Source organism: Chrysemys picta, chromosome 5 (assembly GCF_011386835.1).
Source record: "Chrysemys picta bellii isolate R12L10 chromosome 5, ASM1138683v2, whole genome shotgun sequence".
NCBI classification, from domain to species: Eukaryota; Metazoa; Chordata; order Testudines; family Emydidae; genus Chrysemys; species Chrysemys picta.
Window position 1 is genome coordinate 122,685,467 of NC_088795.1, and position 22,148 is coordinate 122,707,614.

At 49.8% G+C, this 22,148-nt stretch overlaps 1 protein-coding gene across 1 annotated transcript in view; it reads right to left on the minus strand.

The window, feature by feature from the left end:
* HGFAC (HGF activator) overlaps nt 1-16,182 on the minus strand; it is a 77,514-nt gene extending 61,332 nt beyond the window's left edge. The window contains exons 1-3 of the mRNA XM_065597114.1: nt 15,979-16,182; nt 14,201-14,255; nt 11,423-11,519 (exon numbers count right to left, since the gene is read on the minus strand). Of these exons, the coding sequence (XP_065453186.1) occupies nt 11,423-11,519; nt 14,201-14,255; nt 15,979-16,077 (251 nt within the window). The 5' untranslated portion in view covers nt 16,078-16,182. The remainder of the gene's footprint in view (nt 1-11,422; nt 11,520-14,200; nt 14,256-15,978) is intronic.
* Nucleotides 16,183-22,148: the final 5,966 nt, after the last annotated feature.

Sequence of the window (22,148 nt, forward strand, 5' to 3'; positions counted from 1 at the left end):
TTTAAATATTTTATGTTATCGAAGTTACAGGGCCTGACATGGCTCCCTGCACTGGCCCCCCTTTCTCCACAGTATCGAACACAAACTACTCGTCTTCACATTCAAGGTCCTGTTCCCACAGTACATATAATCTCCCAAGCTGCCACTCATGCTTGGGAGGAGCTCCCCATAAATATTTGTAAAGCTATTGTCATTGTCATCCTTTAAATCCGTTCTTAAAACTCTTCTGTGCTGTGATGCCTACCAAAAACTTGACAACACTTAGGCAATTGACATGTTGAGGCCATGGCCTATTATACTGCCCAATATTGTCTCAATATCAGGGGGTAGCCATGTTAGTCTGTATCTACAAAAACAACAAGGAGTCTGGTGGCACCTTAAAGACTAACAGATTTATTTGGGCATAAGCTTTCGTGAGTAAAAACCTCACTTCTTCGGATGCATAGAGTCTATGCATCCGAAGAAGTGAGGTTTTTACTCACGAAAGCTTATGCCCAAATAAATCTGTTAGTCTTTAAGGTGCCACCAGACTCCTTGTTGTTAATATTGTCTCAATGTTTCCCTGTGATCACTCATCTGTGTGACTATATCCACCTTTTGTCTCTTGTTTTATATGCAGATTGGGGCAGGGACTTTCTTTTCATTATGTATGTGTACAGTGCCTACTATACTGGGATCTTGGTCCATGACTGGGCTCCTAGATGCTACCATAACACAAATAATAAAATTGAAGTCACTAGGAGATGGGTTGGGCGGCGGCCCACAGCTCAAGACTTCTGCATATAAAATCCAGCAGCAGAACTAAAAAACAGCATATTAAGTGTCTGATCCGAATGTTATTGAAGTAAATAGAAAGACACTCTAATGTTGCACTCCATATGTTTGTGGAAATAAGCTTATGAGTGTAAACACAATGTAACTGGAATATGCTTTATGCAAAAGGTCTCTTGTAAGGTATCGTTACAAAGCTTATAATCTACTGTATGAATGTATCATTCTTGTATCTGAAGCTAGAAATATGAAGTATTATTCTAAAGTCCTATTGTAATTATGCAAAGTGTGGGCCATTAATGGTGGTTTAGAATCTTGATGGCCCCCATTGACCAGGACAATTGGTTGTAAATGGCTCTGTTTACTTGTAAGCCTTTCAGTGTTCGTGTGAGTCAGCCCAGAAAGAATGGAGGCTTGGGGTCTCACAGGACATGTGACCATGTCACCTGGTACTGGACTCCATCTTAAATCCGGTGCTTTTCCATTTAGAAGGTGGGGTGGGGACCCAGAGAGACAAAAGATTCCCGCCTGTTGCCAAAGCTATAAAAGGGGGTGGAACAGAACAAAGGAGGGTCCCAGTCATGTGAAATCCCCTGCTTTTCACCTAAGATGCCTGCTGGAACTAACAAGAACTGTACTGGGGAAAGGACTGGGCCCAGACTAGGAAGGAGTCTAGTGTGTGAAAGAAGCTTATTGGAACATCTCTGAGGATGAGGTTTACCTGTATTCAGTTTCTTAATGTATTAGGCTTAGATTTGCATGTTTTGTTTTATTTTGCTTGGTAACTTACTTTGTTCTGTCTGTTATTTCTTGAAACCACTTAAATCCTACTTTTTATACTTAATAAAATCACTTTTGTTTATTAGTAAACTCAGAGTAAGTGACTAATACCTGGGGGAGCAAACAGCTGTGCATATCTCTCTATCATTGTTATAGAGGGCGGACAATTTATGAGTTTACCCTGTATAAGCTTTATATAGGGTAAAACGAATTTATTTGGGGTTTGGATCCCATTGGGAACTGGGTGTTTGGGTGCTGGAGATAGGTGACTTGCTGAGCAGTTTTTGGTTAAAGCCTGCAGCTTTGGGGGCATGGACCAGACTTGGGTCTGTGTTGCAGTAGGCTAGCATGTCTGGCTCAACAAGATGGGGTTCTGGAGTCCCAAGCTGGCAGGGAAAATGGGCTCAGAGGTAATTCCAGCACATCAGTTGACAGTCCCCAGGGGGTCTCTGTAACAGAACCTGTCACAGACTCCTCTACTGACTTGAATGGGTTTTGGATCAGGCACTAATATGTCAGCTATTAAATAGAGAGATAAAGTGGGTTAGGTAATATTTATTGCCAACCAAGCCATAGGTGGTCAGGCCTAAAGGTGAAGAGAAGAGTTCAGCCTACAGGTTAGAGCTGGGTCAAGTGTGGATGGAGTCCAGGAAATGAGTCAAGGGTCAGTACCAGAGGGGCAGAAAGCCAAATGTCAGAGTTGGGGGAAGGGAAGCCAGAGTTGTAAACCAGAGGCAGAACCAGAGATCAGTGCTGGAGACATAGAAGCTGAATGCCAGATCTGGAGGGTCAACTGGAGTCATAAGCCACAGGCAGAGCTAGGGCGGGTGGGTCAAAACTGGAAGTCTGAAGTAGAGGGAAACAGGAGCTGGAGCAGAGCAGAGGAACTGGAAGCAGTCTGGAGCAGGGCTAGAACAAGGGCTGGAGCAAGCAGGAGCAGGGCTGAAACAAGGGCAAGCACAGCTGCAGGTATGGTGCATGTTGAGCAACCAGTGAACTACAGTGCGGGCTTGGTCTGCTCCCTGACAACATCTTTTATTGGACCAACTTCTGTTGGTGAAAGAAACAAGCTTTCAAGCTACTCAGAGCTCTTCTTCGGGTCTGGGAAAGGTATTCAGAGGATATTTCTACACTGCAATGTAAACCCTGGGTTCGAACTCAGGCTCAAGCATAATCCCCCTTCTATCTACACACAAATCACGCTAATCTAGGACTCAGACCCAGTGTCCTAGGACACCACAGGGGTGGAGGATCCGAGTGTGAGTCAAGCCGGGACCCAAGGTTAAAGCCTTTGCTTTGCAGTGTAGTTGCAGCCCCACTGGACTCACACTATGGGAGTCTGCTAAAAGTATTCCACAACCCCACCAGCTGACTTTCTTTGTCCTCTAGACAGTCATGTTTGGTGGACAGTCAAGTTTTCCCACATTGGTCCAGGAACAAAAGGGCTAGAGCAGCCACGTTTTGTGTGTGTGCTAGGAAGTCTGGGATATGAGTGGTTTGACTTTTGCCCTCATAATGCAGTATAGACGCTGGTGCCCCAGGCTGGGACGCAAGGTCCAACAATTCCTAACCTGGGATTACAAATGAGTGTAGACTCTCAAGCTCTAGGTAAACAAACCCAGGGTCTGCTAACTCGAGTTCAACTGACCCTGGGCTTACATTGCAGTGTAGACATCCCAGAGAGTCACAGCTAAATACAAGGTGGAACAGATTGTTAAGCCAATAAGTTAACACATGTTGCAAGCAACCATTCAAGGTGAAATGGACATTAACACCTCTACAGTCATAGGACAATGGAGGGACAGTGGGTTACAGATTGTTATAATGAGCCATATATTCAGTGTCTTTACTGAGTTCATGATTTTTAGTGTCTAGCAATGTCCTGGGACCAAAATGGCCCCAACAACACTTCAAACAGGTATTAAATAGGAAAACCCTCAGGTTAAGCAATGTATCTAGAAAGCTTTAAATCAGCAGAACAATGTGGTGCTATCCAACTGTTTTAGTTTGTCAAGTGCTATATAAAGGGCCAGGTTGTGCCAAACAGCTGAGCAGGGGCCAGCCACAATGACAGTCCCTGATAATGTCCCTCCCAGTATAAGCCACCTCAAAAAGAGCAGGGAGGAAGTGAAGTCTTATCTGCTCACCAGTCAGCAGAGTCATGTGAAGTCCATTATCACATATGACATATCATATACAGACTCATATGCACATAAGCTAACAAAAACAATGCACAAGGCAGCGCTCTCTTTGTTATGCAGTGCTAGTTTTCTGGCATCAAGATCTCTGAAGACATGTCAGGTTGCTTTTAGCTTATGAGAGAAGAGCATATGTTTGCTAGAAAGGTCAGAGATAAAGATGAAACAGACATGACTTGTCAAAATCAGGCAGCTACAGCTACCTCCTCTCTTATCTGCCAACTTGTAAACTGTATTTGAAAACAGGAAGCACAAATGAAAGCCACCCAAGGTCAGCTCTCAACTGTGCTCCAACCCTGGATCCCACACATTGGCTCTTTTTCAATTTCTATGGCATAGTTAGTTAAAGCTATATATGGAGGATTTCAGGTATAATTAAGAATCCCCCTGAACATGAAATAAACTAAAATGGGCCTAAAGATCGATCTCTAGTGTGTTGGCTCATTTGGATGCAGGTTTCAAGAAAGAAAATTGCTCACATTATATATATTGAATTAAGATACTCTTGAAATATTGTTTCATTGGTGCCTCTCTCATCAGCTATTTACCTGTGGATAATCAGGATTATCAGAAGTGATCTCCTAGCTTGAATTACTTAGTTTAAATGAGAGACAAGATGGGAGAGGTAATATCTTTTATTGGACCAACTTCTGTTGATGAGAGACACAAGCTTTTTTGAGCTACACAGAGCTCTTCCTCAGGTCTGGAAAAAGTAATCAGAGCTTCACAGCTAAATACAAGATAGAACAAATAGTGTAGTATAAGTAGCTAGCACATATTCTAAGGGACAATTCAAGTTGAAGTGGCCCATTAACATCTCTGCAGTCATATGTCAAAAAGGGGAGGCTAGTGGGTTACAAACTGTTGTAGACAGTCTTTTTGCTAGACACTAAACATCATGGTCTTAAGAGTTATGAATTTAAGCTCCCAGGCTCATCTTTTGAAAGTGTTATGCAGGTTTCCTTTGAGGATGAGGACGGATAGGTCAGATATAGAGTGATCACTTTGTGAAGTGTTCACCCACAGGTGATAGGGTGTTCTTGTCTTTTATCATTTTCCTGTGTCAGTTCATTCGAGAGCGTAGTGATTGTCTGGTTTCACCCACATAGTTGTTATTGGGACATTTAGTCACTGAGTGAGTTATACCACATGTTGTGATAAGCATGTGTAGCACCCATGGATCTTGAAAAGTATGTTGTGGCAGGTGTTGACCATTGGCGCAGAGGAGGTATTTCTGCAGGTTTTGCATCTGTTGTTCTGACAGGATCTGGTGTCGCTTTGAGTTGGTGTGTCCTGGTCTGTGGGGAGCTTGCTTCGATGATGAGTTTAGAGAGGTTGGGTGGGGGGTTGTTTCAGGAATGATTTCTTGCAAGATGGGGTTCCCATCGAGTATGGGTTGTAGTTGTGTAATGATACCCAGTATGGGTTCCAGAGTGAGGTGGTAGACGACAACTAGGGGTGTGCGGCCAGAGGGAGTTTTATTTATGTATTGAAGCAGGTTCTCTCAAGGTATTTTGGTGGCCCATTCCATGATGCAATCTACTTTTCTGGTGGAGTGTTCTTGTTTGGTGAAGGCAGTTTTAAGTGCGTTAAGGTGTATATCCCGGACTTTCTCTTGGGAGCTTATTCTGTGGTATTTGAGTGCCTGGCTGTAGATAACAGATTTCTTGGTATCTTTGGGATGGTTACTGGATCTATGAAGGTAGGTGTGGTGATTCATGGGTTTCTTGTATATAGTCATTCGTAGAGTTCCATTATTTAAGCTGATTGTAGTGTCCAGAAAGTTGATGCTGGTGCGGGAACATTCCAGCGAGAGTTTAATGGACAGGGAGTGGGTGTTAAAATTGTGGTGGAAATCTGTGAGGGAGTTTAAGTTGTCTGTCCAGAGGAAGAAAATATCATCAATGTATCTCAGGTATATAATTGGTTTCATGATGCATTTTGTGGTGCATTTCTCTCTGGAACACTCCCACACTAGCCTCAACTTCCTGAACATCACAATCAGCTTCAACAATGGATAGCTTGTCTCTCTCACCAACAGAAGTTAGTCCAATTAAATATATTACCTCACCCACCTTGTCTAATATCCTGGGACCGACACAGTTACAACAACACTAGTTTAAATGAGTCCACATGAGACTGACCTATGGTGCCTACACTACACTAGCACTTTACACTCACAATAGATATGCAGTCAAAGAAACACTTGTGTCAATCATGAAAAAAGGCACTTGTCCAAAATAAAATCTAAGGGCTAGAACCTGCCTTCTACTGCATATCTATTTACAAACACATTCTGTAACATTATCACATTTACCTACACCCTTAAATCTGCCACTTACGAATCATCTATAGGGAAAAAGATGGTCATACCCCTGTACTTCCTAGTCCATTCTCTATTTTGTCTTCTTATACCCACTTCTTGTGTCTGGTAGTAAACTAAGGCCATGTCTACACTACAGCCCTTACAGCAGCACAGTTGTGCCACTGCAAGGTCTCCTGTGTAGCCGCTCTATACCAGTGGGGGAGAGCTCCCCTGCTGGCATAATTAAACCACCCCCAACGAGTGGCGGTAGCTATGACACGATGTGACGAACTGGGACTGTTCTTGCTGGGGTGTGTGAATGCTGACAGGGGAGTGTGACTAGGATGGTCTGCATCGGGGGATGGGAGCCGGCCCAAGGGAACATACCTGAGCTTGTAACATGAGAACCCAGGAGGGGGTTGGAGGTCAGATGACTCCGGGGCCCGGGAAACTGAACAAAGGCTGTGGGAGGGGTCGCTGAAGGGAGAGTGCTGGAAGCAGGCTGGAAGGAGGCTGGAGAGATGGCTGGGAGGCAGAGATGGCTCTGACCCCCCCAAGGGGGGTGGGCTGGCATGCCCTGGGACCCCAAGCTGGACCTAACTGAGGGGGGCCCTGTTGTCTGTGCCTGCAAGACCTGTCTTGGACTGTATTCCTGTCATCCAAATAAACCTTCTGCTTTACTGGCTGGCTGAGAGTCATGGTGAATCGCAGGAAGCCGGGGGTGCAGGGCCCTGAGTCCCCCAATACTCCGTGACAACTGGTGGCAGCGGTGGGATCTACTGCACCCCGTGGACGGCGCTTCCTGCAGTAAGTGACTGGGGAGCAGTAAAACGAAGGGGGATTGACGGGGACCAGGCACGCTGAAGAGTGGGAGAGAGACGGTTATTACCCCTGGGAGTGTGTGACCAGCGAGAAGGACTTTTGCAGTAACAGGGTCCCCTGGGGGGATCGCAGCGAGTGGTCCCAGGGGCGGAGGAGTCTGCAGCTCGACCCTGGCAGAGAGGTGGTGACCTCGAGAAGGGCTGGCACACTAGGGGTCCCCCTGGGAACTGGGGGGAGCTGTGAGCACACAGGCCGGTGAGTGGCCAGCAGGAAGATGTATGCCAAGCGGCTTAAGAGCGACCTGGTGGAGCTGTGCAAGCAGAGGCGGCTGCGCATTGGGAGGCTCACCAAAGAACAGCTCATTGCCCAGCTGGAGGCGGAAGATCGCGCGAATGAACTGATCCCTGTGTCTCAGGGAAGCAGCCTGGCAAATGCAGCGCAGGCACCAGTGTCTGTCCCAGCTGGGAGTGGTCAGCCCGCTGCTGAGGGCTTCCCGAGACCCCTCCTTCCTATGCCTAGGGGAAGGGTGGGGAGGAGCCCAGCAAATACCGAAGGCGCTGTGACCCCCCCGGCCAGCAGGGGGTCCCCCCGGCGAAGCTCGCCGGCCAGCAGAGGATCCTCCCGGCGACGTTCGGCATCCGGGGAGCGGAATTGGCTGGAATGGGAGAAAGAGCTAAAACTGAGGGAGCTGGAGGATCGTGAACAACAGAGACAGCATGAACGGGAGGAGAAAGAGAGACAGCATCAGCGTGAACGGGAGGAGAAAGAGAGACAGCATCAGCGTGAAGAGAGACAGAGACAGCATGAACGGGAGGAGAATGAGAGACAGCATCAGCGTGAACAGGAGGAGAAAGAGAGACAGAGACAGGAGAATGAGAGACAGCGTCAGCATGACCTGGAACTGGCGAGATTGAAGGGCAGCGAACCCCCGGCTGCGGTGAGTGAGGGGGGACCCAGGACTGCACGGGGCTTTGATAAGTGCATCATGGCCCCATACAAGGAGGGGGAGGACATGGATGACTTCCTGGAGGCCTTTGAGACGGCCTGCGAGCTGCACCGGGTGGATCCCGCGGACAGACTCCGGGTCCTTACCCCCTTACTGGACCCCAAATCCGTGGCATTGTACCGCCAACTGGGAGAGGCAGAGAAAGGGGACTACGAACTATTCAAAAAGGCCCTGCTACGTGAGTTTGGGCTGACTCCTGAGATGTACCGGGGAAGGTTCCGGAGTCAAGATAAAACCCCTGAGATCTCATATCTGCAACTAGCCGTCCGCATGGAAAGATACGCCAGCAAGTGGGCTGGTGGGGCCCAGACGAAGGAGGACCTGATTAAACTGCTGGTACTGGAGCAACTGTATGAGCGGTGCCCATCCGACCTGAGGCTGTGGTTGGTGGACAGAAAGCCAGAGAACCCGCGACACGCCGGGCAGCTGGCTGATGAGTTTGTAAAGAGCCGGTCAGGGGGTGGCAGGGAGGAGCCCCAAAGGAACAGGCCCGCCGTGATGCAGAGAGAGAGTCACCCTGGGACCTCCCAAAGAGGGAATATGGGGAATCCCCTCCCACGGGGAATGCCCAGCGTCAGGGACAACCGACCGGCTCGAGGGGACCCACGGGACATGAGCTGCTATTACTGCGGCCGAAGAGGCCACGTTCGGGCCCAGTGCCCCAAGCTCAAGGACAGACTGAGCAGACCGAACCCGCACCGGGTTAACTTGGTAGAGGCCCAGACGAACGAGGGGCAGGCTTCTCACGCAAGAGGGGCTGGCAGCTTATCAACTGCTCAAGAGAGAGAAGGGCCCCAGGCCAGCTCCTCTAGGGGGCTGGATGCCCCAGACTCAGGGTTTTTGGTTTATACGGTGGGCGCGGGACTGTCCCTCCGGAGAGAGTACCTTGTTCCCCTGGAGGTGGATGGGAGGAAGGTCAATGGATACTGGGATACGGGCGCAGAGGTGACGCTGGCCCGGCCCGAGGTGGTGGCCCCAGATCAGGTGGTGCCCAACTCCTACCTGACCCTGACGGGGGTGGGCGGAACACCAGTCAAAGTGCCCGTGGCAAGGGTACACCTGAAGTGGGGGGCCAAGGAGGGCCCCAAGGATGTGGGGGTACACCCGTATCTGCCCACTGAGGTATTGATGGGGGGGGACCTGGAGAACTGGCCAAGCAACCCCCAAAAGGCACTGGTTGTGACCCGCAGTCAGAGCCGGCGAGGGGCCCTGCGCCCTGGCCTTGGGGGGGGTGCCTTGCCTGAGGCGCAGGACCCTAACCTGGTGGGGAGGGAACGCCCAGGGACGCGGCTCAGGGAGGCTGCAGCTTCGGACCCAGCGGGCGAGAAAGAGCAGGTGGCCATCCCTGTCCCAGCTGCTGAGTTCCAGGCCGAGTTACAGAGAGACCCCTCCTTGCGGAAGATAAGGGACCTGGCCGACCTCAATGCGGTACAGACCATGGGACGAGGTGGCCGGAAAAGGTTCCTGTGGGAGAAGGGGTTCCTGTACCGAGAATGGGCTCCCCCAGGGAAAATGGAGTCAGGGGGGATCAGGAGGCAGCTGGTGGTACCCCAGAAGTATCGCCGCCAGCTGCTGTGCCGGGCCCATGACATTCCCCTCTCAGGGCACCAGGGAACCTGGCGTACCCAGCAGAGGCTGCTACGGAGCTTTTACTGGCCTGGGGTCTTTGTTACTGTCCGACAGTACTGCGGATCCTGTGACCCCTGTCAGAGGGGGAGGAAGGCCTGGGACAAGGGGAAAACAGCTTTAGGACCCTTGCCCAGCATAAAGGATCCTTTCCAGAGGGTGGCCAAGGTTAAAAGGGCGGCTCTAAACCAAGAGAGCCCAAAGCACAGACCCCCAGACTGGAGCGCTGGGAGAAGACCACAGCCCAGTTGGAACCCCAGAGGTATGGGGGTGGGAAAAGGGCACAGGCCGCATAAACCTTCCCACATGCGAACTGCGAGTGCCATCAAGCACCCCCAACCTAAGGGGGGGCGTGAAACTGGAGGGGCCTGGTGTAATTCTCACCAAGGAACTGGAGGGATGCGGGGGCATCCATGGGAACGGGGGTAGGTTCGAACTTCCCCGGGTCACTGGCTAAAGTGACCCTGCTCAGTTCGGTCTCGAAGGGGGGAGAGATGTGACGAACTGGGACTGTTCTTGCTGGGGTGTGTGAATGCTGACAGGGGAGTGTGACTAGGATGGTCTGCATCGGGGGATGGGAGCCGGCCCAAGGGAACATACCTGAGCTTGTAACATGAGAACCCAGGAGGGGGTTGGAGGTCAGATGACTCCGGGGCCCGGGAAACTGAACAAAGGCTGTGGGAGGGGTCGCTGAAGGGAGAGTGCTGGAAGCAGGCTGGAAGGAGGCTGGAGAGATGGCTGGGAGGCAGAGATGGCTCTGACCCCCCCAAGGGGGGTGGGCTGGCATGCCCTGGGACCCCAAGCTGGACCTAACTGAGGGGGGCCCTGTTGTCTGTGCCTGCAAGACCTGTCTTGGACTGTATTCCTGTCATCCAAATAAACCTTCTGCTTTACTGGCTGGCTGAGAGTCATGGTGAATCGCAGGAAGCCGGGGGTGCAGGGCCCTGAGTCCCCCAATACTCCGTGACACACCCAGAGACACTTTCTCACTGACATAGCGCTGTCAACACTGGTGCTTTTGCCAGTGAAACTTCTGTCTGTTGCTGACCTAAGTGCTAGTGTAGACAAAGCTTGAGGTTGTCTGTTTCTCTGTGTTTATACAGTGCCTAACACAATGGGGTCCCTATCTGACTGGAGCCCTCCAGACACTACTGTAACACAAATAATAGTGAATATTTATAACAATTCCCACATTCAGGGAAGGATAGAATTGGACCATGACTCTTTGAAAAAGTTTTTGAATTTTTAAAAAAATAAGTGAATCTGGAATAATAAAAATAAATATTCTGATGGCTAGCTGTAGTCCACCTACAACTGCACCGTCCATATGAGATTGGTGCCAGTCTCACTAGAGTTTAAGTACAGGCAGGAAAAAGGATTTCATCTAAAAACTTGATTGGCTTTCCTGTAGTAAACTTTTGAGTTATTACCCTCACAAAACTTGATTGCTTCTTCAGCAGGGAGGTCAGTCCTAGCGCATTGATTACATATGTTTATATTCCATCTTTTATTCAGTCCAGAGAGTTAATAGTAGAGAGGTCATATTCTCCACTTATACTGCACAAGGAATTGCCAATGATCTGAACTGGAATTCCCATATATGAATCAAGGAAAGAATATGTATGACCCATGATGAATAATTCTTCTGCATTCCTTTTGTGCAATGACGCATAATTCTTCTACACTACTTTTGTGCATTCTTTGTGCCTTAAGACACTGGCATTGCCCCATCTCTTTCTGTATACAGGGTCTGAGCCAATGCTCACTGACATCGGTGGGAGTCTTTCTTTTGACTTCAATGGGTATTGGATTGGGCCCATAAAGATTTATGGTAAAAACAAGACTAATGATCAGATACCTACTCATTTTAATTTAAAATAAAGCACTGAATATTTCTTTGCAAAGCTGACTTACCATTTCTTTTGAGAAAATAGATTTGATATACATGCGTGGTACATCCTTCCACCATACCGAAAGGGAAATGTACATAGCTGTTCATCCTCTGTAAACACTGAAATACAAGAGTAAAACGTTCCATGCAGTCACACACTGACATACAGCTCTTTGCTTACACAAAAGTAATGCTAATTTAAAGGAAAGGAATCTTCAGGTATCTCAATAGGATGGTGGATCCTGTTTCTTGTGAACTCTGGTATAGTAAGAGGAAAAGGAAATCTTACTTGGAGTACACTGGATCTGCAGGCACTACAGCTAAAGCAACATAATTTAAGCAGTCAGTGGTAGAATAAAAATTTCAGATAATTTCAGCTCATGAATATATGGCAATTCCTGGTACAGCCAGACATAATAATAATTAATAATAATACATTCATATTATTGTGATATCTGAAATACAGTAACGCCTCACATAAAGTCGTCCCGGTTAACATTGTCTCATTGTTACGTTGCTGATCAATTAGGGAATATGCTCGTTTAAAGTTGTGCAATGCTCCCTTCTAACGTCGTTTAGCAGCTGCCTGCTTTGTCCACTGCTTGCAGGAAGAGCAACCCGGTGCAACTAGCTGATGGGGGCTTGTAACCAGGGTGGACCAGCAGCCCCCCTATCAGCTCCCCCATCAGCTCCCTGCTCCCCTAAGTTCCCTGTGCTGCAGCCGCACAGCAGGCTATCAATTGCAGGCTATCAATTGCCAGGCAGTTCAGCTGTCCTTCCCCCCACTGCCATGTGCTGCTCCTGCCCTCTGCCTTGGAGCTGCTCCCAGAGACTCCTGCTTGCTGTGCAGGGGAGGAAGGGGGGGCTAATGTCAGGGTGTCCCCTTCCCCCCTGCTCCTGCACCCCGCTTACCCCTGCAGGGAGGGGACACAGACGGAGAGAGACATAGAGAGCTTGGGGCAGCAGCTGCTGTCTCAACTTCCTGATCCACTTAAAAAGACAATGCACTTAAGAGTGGGTCAGCTTATTTAAAGGGGCAAATGTGCATCTCTCTCTCTCTCTCCCCCACACACACACACAAGGTGTGTGTCTGTCTCTGTCTGCTATGCTGTCTCCCCTCCCTCGTTTTCGTGCTGCCTTGTGTGAGAGGCTACATTAACAACGTGTTAACCCTTGAGGGCTCAGCCGAGTGCTAGTTCATCATTTAGCAGCAAGGCATTCCCTGGGAAATATCCCTCCCTCTTCCACCCTCTGACTTCACCACCTCAACCAAGCTTCACAATCATCATAGCTGTGAACAGTATTACATTGTTTGTTTAAAATGTATACTATGTGTATAGCTATATAATATATAGTTTTTTGTCTGGTGAAAAAAATTTCCCTGGAACCTAACAACCCCCCCATTTACATTAATTCTTATGGGAAAATTGGATTAGCTTAACATCGTTTCGCTTAAAGTCACATTTTTCAGGAACATAACTACAACGTTAAGCGAGGAGTTACTATAGTACTCATTGGGCCTCTATACCACATTATAACATCCATTTAAAGTAAAGTGTCAGCCTGTAAAACAATCAAATAGACAAAAATGGCCAAAGGGGTAGGAGGGCTGTAAAGGGTGGAAGAAGATACTTAATGTGGGGACAAACATTGATTGGAATGATCAGATCATCACTTTTGGAATAAATAGGCTCATTACAAGTGAAGAAAAATGGACTGAGATGGATTTCTAGAAGCAATGAGTCTACGCCCACCACCTCAGTAGTACAGTTGCCTAAGAGGGATGATGAGATCCCTATCAGGCAGGTAAGGCTAGATAAGGCCCTCCTACTTTTTACTGGCCATAAGGGCAAGTAATGGGGGAGAGGGGCGAAGAGGAGTGAGCAGAGGGAGGGGTCTTGGGGGAAAGAGGCGGCATGGGGCCAGGGCCTTGAGGGGAAGCAGTGGTGCGAGGGCTCAGGAAGAAGGGGCAGCATGGGGGCAAAGCCTTGAGGGAGAGGATGGTGTGAGGGTGGGGCCATGGTTCGGGCACCTGTGGCCCCTTCATTTTTAGAGAGCTTCCACCAACTCCTAGGCAAGATCCACAAAGGGATTTGGACACCTCGCTGTCACTTTAGGTGCTAAAATTCAAAATTTAGATATGCAAACCCTCCCCCTCAATTGCCACCTAACACTGTAGGTACCTAAAGTCTTAGGGGCCTGAATTTCCACAGGTAAAGTCCCTTAGGTGCTTACAAATCTGCCACTGGGCAGGTGCACAGCCACTTCAGTCTAGATGCCTGCATGTAGCTCACACTTAAGCCCCAGCATGATCCTCAGACTAGACGTTCTGCCTATCTTACCTGTGGCGCCTGATCTGGTAGGTGTTCTCAGAATCTGCCTACCAGATTGGGTCCAGCACATAACACCACCAGAGGAAGAGGTGGTGCTGTCTCCCCAGCACCTTTATATCTTTTAGCTAGTGGCTAGAGCACTCGGTCATGATGTGGGAGACCTAGGTCAATTCTCTGCTCTGCCTGATGTGGAGAAGGGATTTGAACTTGGCTTTTCCCCACCCAGGAGGGTGCCCTAGCCACTGCACTATAGGATATTCTGAGGCAGGTGTCTCTCAGTATTTCCTGTTAGAGCTGCTCCACTGTGTATAAATAATTAAATATGCACTGTTCTTTTCTTTCTGTTCCTCCGCCACTGTCTTTAAGAGTTCACGTTGAAACAAAAAACAGGCTTGGTATAGGGTTGCATAGCATAGATACAGGGAAACAGTTTGTTATTACTGATGCCTATTAGAATTGATTTGGTACCTCTGTGGTGAAAGATTTCATGTACTGGGCCTCTTCTTTGTGTAAACCCACGGTTCTACAAATAAAAATAATGCAGATTGAAAATACATAAATCCATTACATAAAACATTCTGTAAGGACGAAACATACATTCAGAGGAGTCCCAAAACATTTGTTATGTAGCACTTCTACAAGAATCCTATTATTTGTGTGTGGTTTTGGCGAGGGTGCAGTCTTGTGAAAGGGGATAAACAAACATTAGCTGATGAAAGGTCGTGGCTTATCCAGGAAAAGCCAAACATGGTACAAGAATGCAGAAGACAAGCTTCATTATATCTCTCTGTTATCTAGGGACATATGTTCCTATTTCTTTTGGCGGGGAGCATGTCTTTCAAAGCTAGTTCACAACTACGAATAATGCCCCAACCTTTTGACCTTTCACATCATTTAGCAGTGTTCCCATGGGCCGAGTTATAAGCAATCTCTATTTGGGCTCACTGATCAGGAAATGAACACCAATAAAACTAAATATGTTAATTCTAATCAGCCACAAGAAATAAGAAATAATAGTAGGACATATAAAGTGCCACCGCCACCAAAGGCACTCAGGACAACAAATAACCATAAAGCCGTGATTAAAATACAATATCCATATAATATAAATTCAATATCAGAAAAACAATCAAGGGAACTGGCACATAAGGAAGGGGGAGAACTAGAGGGAAGTTAATAAATAAGGAGCCAAGCATGATTCTTCTAAAAAAGCAGCTTGAGATGTTTATTACTACAGGGAAAAGCTTAGATGGATGCAAGGAAGAAACAAGTTCCACAGTCTGGAGCCTACAACAGCTCCATCACCTCCCAACCTAAGGCCTGATCCAACACCCAGTGGCCCAAGCAGGATTGAGGCCCTTTGTGTTAGGCACTGTAGAAACACATAGAGAGAGACATTCCCTGGCCTAGAATGCTTACAGTCCAAGACAAGATGCAACTAGAACATGTAATACACTGTTGAAAGGTGTGGGGGAGGACACCAGCAACAGAGGTAAGAACAGGTGGTTACCTAGGCTAGCTATGTGCAGTTAGATGGCTCTGAGTCAATTCTTTAAAAATATATAGACACAAATATTAGTGTTATCATTAATCCCTAATGGCCCCGCTCCTAGCCACTACTAGTTTGAGCCCAGATCCAGAGCATTTATGTATGTGCTGCTTAATTTTAAGCATAGAAGCACTGAAAGTTCAGCACATGCATAAGTGCTTTGCTGTATCAGGATCTGAGCCAGGAGAAAGTTTAGTAGCCTGAGCACCAAGTGTGACATACCCACATTCCAGTAGATGCACAGGTTCAGACTCCAACAGGGCAATCTAGAGGTAAAGATCCATGAAGTTTGATGTACGGGGTGGGTCTTATAGATGAAACCCTATAACGTGCTCCTGTCTGCTTGGCAAGGGCATTACAGATCCCCGGCATTTCTTGTATGTGTGCTCCTCCCTTGATAACTTGGCAGTGTATTACATGCTGGTTGCTGTTTTCCACCCTACTGGTAGGTGAAAGGACTCCTATATGCATAGCCATTGTAGTATTATTAGCATGACATGATACCTGATTTTCCACAAAGTTATCAGATAAATTATCCATGAAGAAAGATTTTGTCAGCTAACTTGCTTTGTGTAATTCAGCCAGCTGTCCGGCTCTAACCATTCAACCCAAGTATAAGTATCTGGTGCCTGTCGTTTCATGTCCAGCCTTTGGTGCACTGACGAGCCATTCCAAATCACAAGAAAATCACACTTACCGTCCCTGTACAGTCACTGCTGAAAGTCAAAGCCAGGATGACAACAATGAAAGGACTGCAGGCTTTCATCTTCATTTTCCTTTCCAAAAAGCCCTGCATACAGCCGCAGGCTGGGCTGTTCTGCTGCCTAGGGGTCTGAAGCTGGAGGATAAATCAGCTACAGGCTTTCGCAAGAGATTTGGATATACCAAAATCTCCCAGTGGTTCACTTGACTTTAGAGTATTTTAACTTGTTAAGTAATCAGAGCTCTTATCAATGTTAATCATTAACTTCTTTGTGGGCTGATGTGAATGCAGCTATTTTACTAAAACCACAGGGACTGAAAAGCTTTCAAAGGGCCCTGTGTGGAGATAAGTGCCCTCCACTTGCCCTGAACTCAGTGGGCATGAAATGTACTCAGCACATCCACAGGCTCCAGCTTGATGTTACTTGTACTCAGAAAGCTATTTGCAACGGAAGCACTTCTTCTCTCTTTTCCTTTGATACGTAATTATAAACATGATACAGTAATTATGAAGAGCTCCAAACAAGCCACTCAGGAAACTATGTTATGTGGCAAAACATGGAACAGATCAATGCCAATATCAGACAAACACAAGAATTACTCATTAACAGATGGTTACCTGCCCAGCAGTTACTTATAAGAATGCTGGAGCAGTGAGTTAGGAAAAAATAAAAGAGAAAGAAAATACACATTACTCTGATGAAACAGAAACTAGGTACAATAAACCCATTCTATAGGAAGGTATGGTCTACACTTACAAGTTTTATCGGCATAGCTAAGTCAGTTAAGGGTTTAATTTTTATCAACGTAGCTCCTGCCAATGAAGCGCTGTCCACACTGGTGCTTTTCATTGTTAAAACTTTTGTCGTTCAGGGGGCTGTTTTTTCACACCCCAAGCGACAAAAGTTCTAACAACGAAAGTGCCAGTGTAGACATAGCCCTAGTGTGAACACAGTTATATCAGTATAACTGTGCTTATAAGTGGGGGAATTGGCATAAACTATACCAGTGAAAGTCCTTTCATACTGCTATAACTGTGTCCACACTACTGGATTTTGCCAGTATAGTTATACTGGTATAATTATACAGGCAAAACCTTCCTAGTGTAGGCAACGCCTTAAAAGTGAACAACAAAGGCTGGGTGAATTTTTAATTCACTCCAGATTCAGCAATAAATAATAATTATACTTGGCACTTACATAGCATCTGTTATCTTAGGGGATCTGAAATTAATTAATCCCCACAGAACCTGTGATGTAGGTATGTATAATTATCCCTCATTTTACAGATGGGAAGTATGAGATACAGAGACGTTAAATGATTCACCAAGGTCACAAAGGAATTCTGTGGCAGAGCAGGGATGGAAGGCACAACTCCCAGCTATCAGTCTCATGCCTTACCTCTAACACCATCCATTCTCTAGTTAACTGGGCTCCAGAATGGCAGGTCCCATACTATGGTTTGTGGACTACCAGTGATCCCAATTGGCCTTTCCATGTGGTCAAGAAAGAGCCAGACAGCCAACTGATATTGCTAATTCAGTCACTTGGTTTGCTGTTCCAGCAAGTACACCTGAAAGCTGGGAGGGAAGTTACTACTAGGGGTCATGGTTCAATAAAGAAAGCAGCCTCCTCCCCCCCTTGTCAGATCCAGGACCAGCCACCACTAGGGCCAGGACTTCAGTATTTCAGTGAAGACCGAGGCAGGCAGGGCCGGCTCTGGCTTTTTTGCCGCCCCAGGCAAAAAAACCGCCGGCCGCCCCCCCCCCCCGGGGGGGGTGGGGAGGAGGGCGGACGGAGCCCCGGGGGGAGGGCGGCCAGAGCCCTGGGAGGAGGGCGGCGAGCCCCAGCGGGGGCTCCGCTCTCCCCACAGCGGCCGGGGGGAGGGCGGCCAGAGCCCTGGGAGGAGGGCGGTGAGCTCCGGCGGGGGCTCCGCTCTCCCCACGGCGGCTGGGGGGAGGGAGGCCGGAGCCCTGGGAGGAGGGCGGTGAGCCCCGGCGGGGGCTCCGCTCTCCCCCCGGCGGCCAGAGCGCAGGGGGCAGGGCGGCGAGAGGGCGGCGAGCCCCAGCCAGGGCTCGCCGCTCTCCCACCGGCGGCCGGGGGGAGGGCGCCGGGGGGGAGGGCGGCCAGAGCGCCGGGGGGAGGGCGGCGAGCCCGGCCGTGGCCCCGCTCTCCCCGGGGGCCGGAGCGCCGTGCCGCCCCCCTCCAGGTGCCGCCCCAAGCACAAGCTTGGTGGGCTGGTGCCTGGAGCCGGCCCTGGAGGCAGGATCTAGGATAACTTATTTATTTACCTAAAACAAGAAATGACACAAAGTACTGTTGACGATGCCTTAATCTAGTCTGTCTGTGTTCTCTGACCCAGTCTCTGCTACTGGCTCCTTTCCCTAAGAGCAGGAACTGACAAGCAGAGAGGCACTGGACAGTATCCTGCTGGTTGAGTGGCAACTTTAAACTTTCTGCTGAAACGCAATGCTTTATAATACAAGGAAAAAGAAGAAGCCACTACTGCGTCACCACCGGGAATTGTCACATCTGGGAGCCAGAGCTGCTGACAGCATAGAGAAAAGACAGCTACCTTTTCTGTAACTGGTATTTCTTTGAGATGTGTTGCTCATGTCTATTCCACAATAGGTGTGCGTGCTCACCATGTACACCGGTGCCGGAAGTTTTTCCCCTAGCAGGACCCGAAGGGGGGGGAGCGCCCCCCATGACCCCTGGAGTGGCACCTGCCTGGCGCAGTATAAGGGGTGCTGCGAGCTCCCCCCACCCTCAGTTCCTTCTTGCCAGACAACTCCGACAGAGGGGAAGGAGGTGGGATGTGGAATAGACATGAATAACACATCTTGAAGAACACCAGTTACAGAAAAGGTAACTGTCTTTTCTTCTTCGAGTGATTGCTCATGTGCATTCCACAATAAGTGATTCCAAGCTATATCTGTTGGAGGTGGGTAGGAGTTCACAAACTCTCGGGACGGAGCACAGCCCTGCTGAACCCGGCGTCCTCCCTGGTCTGGGAGACGATCGCATAACGCGAGGTGAATGTGTGAACTGAAGACCATGTGGCGGCCCTACAAATGTCCTGAATGGGGACATGGGCTAAAAAGGCAGCCGACGAGGCTTGCACCCTAGTCAAGAGTGCCCTCACAATTGATGGTGGAGGGATCCCCGCCAGGTCATAACAGGTACGGATGCACGAGGTGATCCAGTTGGAGAGCCGATGAGTGGAGATCGGCTGACCCCTCATGCGTTCGGCCGAGGCGATGAACAGCTGTGAGGACTTCCTGAATGGCTTAGTCCACTCCAGGTACAAGGCCAGAGTATGTCTCACATCCAGCGTGTGGAGGCGGCGCTCCTCACTGGACGCATGGGGCTTGGGGCAGAGGACCTGACCCATGTGGTAGGCGGAGACCACCTTTGGGAGGAAGGAAGGATGTGGGCGGAGCTGGACCTTATCCTTATGGAACACCATGTACAGGGGCTCGGAGGTCAGGGCCCTGAGTTCCGAGACCCACCTAGCCGACGTGATCACCACCAGGAAGGCCACCTTCCACAAGAGGTGCGACCAGGAGCACGTAGCTAGCGGCTCAAACAGGGGGCCCATCAGTCAGGCCAGCACCAAGTTCCGGTCCCACTGTGGGACTGGGGGCCTAACGTACAGGAAGAGATGATCCAATCCCTTAAGGAATCGGCCAGTCATAGCATGGAAGAATACCATGTACCCTTGCACCGGCGGGTGGAAGGCCGATAAGGCTGGCAAGTGCACCTTGATGGATGAGGTCCCAGGCCCTGGGCTCTAAGGTGAAGGAGGTAGTCCAAAATGAGCTGGATCGGGGCAGCCACAAGGGAAACGCCCCGTTCATCCACCCATCGGGAAAACCAAGACCACTTTGCCAAGTAGGCTTGGCGCATGGAGGTCGCCTGCTTTCCAAGAGGACGTGCTGAACCCCTTCCGAGCACATCCTTTCCTCCTGGCCTAACCATTGAGCAGCCACGCCATGAGGTGGAGTGCCTCTAGGTTGGGATGGAGGAGGCGGCCCTGGTCCTGGGAGAGCAGGTCCGGGCAGACAGCAATGGCCATGGCGGGGCAACCACCAGGCTTGTGAGGGTCCCGTACCAATGCTGCCTGGGCCACGCTGGGGCAATCAGGAGGACCCGGGCCCTGTCTGCCTTTATCTTTTCCAGGACCTTGCCTATCAGCGGGAACGGGGGGAAGGCATAGAGAAACTGGCCTGACCAGGACAGGTGGAAGATATCAGAGATAGCGCCCCCCCCCCAGCAGAACCGGGGACAGCGACGGTTCTGCAGAGTCACAAACAGGTCCACCTGGGGAGTTCCCCACTCTTGGAAAAGTCCGTGGGGAGGATCACCATCGTAGGGAGGCGATCATCGGTTCGGGCACAGTGAGGACTTTGTCCATCCTGTCTCTGGCCTGGAAGAACACTGAAGCCAACCAGAGCTGGAGGGGCCTCATCCTGAGTCTGGCATGATGGACCACATATGCGCACACCGACATGTGACCCAAGAGCTGGAGACACACTCCAGCTGTTGTCACTGGAAACCTTGTGACTGTGTCGATGAGCCCTTTCAGGGTCTCAAACCTGTCTGGTGGGAGGGAGGCTCTGGCCGACGTGGCGTCCAGGACCGCCCCGATAAACTCTATGCATTGTACCAGGACTAATGTGGACTTGGTGTTGTTTACCAACAGGCCCAAAGTGGCACACGTGGACAGAAGGAGCGCCACGTGATCCCGCACCCACGACCAGGAGCTGTCCTTGACCAGCCAGTTGTCCAGATAGGGGAAGATCTGGATCCCACAGCGCCTGAGGTAGGCCATCACCACAGACATACTCTTTGTAAATACCCTGGGGGCAGTGGACAGGCCAAACGGGAGGGCCATAAATTGGTAGTGTTCCTGCCCAACCATGAAACGGAGGGAAGCGTCTGTCCCCCTGGAATATATGGATGTGGAAGTACACATCCTACAGAGCGAGGGCGGTGTACCAGTCCCCGGGATCCAGGGAGGGAATGATGGAGGCCAGGAAGACCATGGGGAACATGAGCTTTACCACGAACTGGTTCAGGCCTCGCAGCTCCAGGATGGGCCTGAACCCCCTTTGGCCTTCGGGATAAGGAAATAGCGGGAGTAGTACACCTTGCATTTGAACTCCACTAGCACCACTTCCACCGCTCCTAGGCCAAGGAGCCGCTCCACCTCCTACTCGAGCAGAGCCTTGTGAGAGGGGTCCCCCAGGAGGGACGGGGGCGGAGGGTGGTTGGACAGGCTGGAGGTAAACTGGAGGGTGTAGCCCTGGGAGAGGGTGTTGAGGACTCATTGTTCCGAGGTCAGCTGCGACCACTCCGGGAGGAAAACACACAACTGGCTGGAGAAGGGAAGCTTTATTGTGGTTGGATCCCTGATGAGAATTGGTAGGTCGCCACAGGGCATCCCATCAAAACCGCCGTTTCCCTGCCTGTTTGCCCTTGGAGGACCCAGGCTGGAGGATAGACCGAGATTGCCTCTGCAGGTGTTTCTTATAGTCCGTGACTTTTTATAAGGGGGCTCGTATTTAGAGTGGGTGGCCTGGGTGGGAGCCTGCTGTGGCTTAAACTTAGGTCTAGCCGGAGCCAGAACATAGAGGCCAAGAGTCTAACGCGTAGTGCGGGAGTCTTTCAGGCCATGCAGTTTTATGTCCGTCTGTTCCGCAAACAGAGCCTTGCCATCAAACGGGAGGTCCTGCAAGGAGTTCTGCACCTCACTGGACAGCCAAGAGAGCAGGAGCCACGACGCCCTTCTCATGGACACCGCAGAGGCCATGGACCATGCGGCCATGTCTGCTACATCTGCCACCACCTGCAGGGTTGCCCTGGCAACCGCTGTACCCTCCTCCACCAGCACTTTGAACTCCTTCCTGTCGCACTCCTGGAGGGAGTCCTCAAACTTGGGCAGAGAGCCCCATAAATTGAACTCATTCGGGCCCAGGAGAGCCTGATGCCACCCTTTTCAATAGCTCCTGATGGGCTTTAGAGGCCTCTTGCAGGACGGCGGGAGGGGGGGCCGTAATCGCCTCTTCGGGGAGGGAGGAGGCGGCAGGTGCAGTACTTTCTGTGTCCACCAGCACCGGAGGATCCACCACCTGGTCACTCTCTGGGCACGGCACCGAAGATG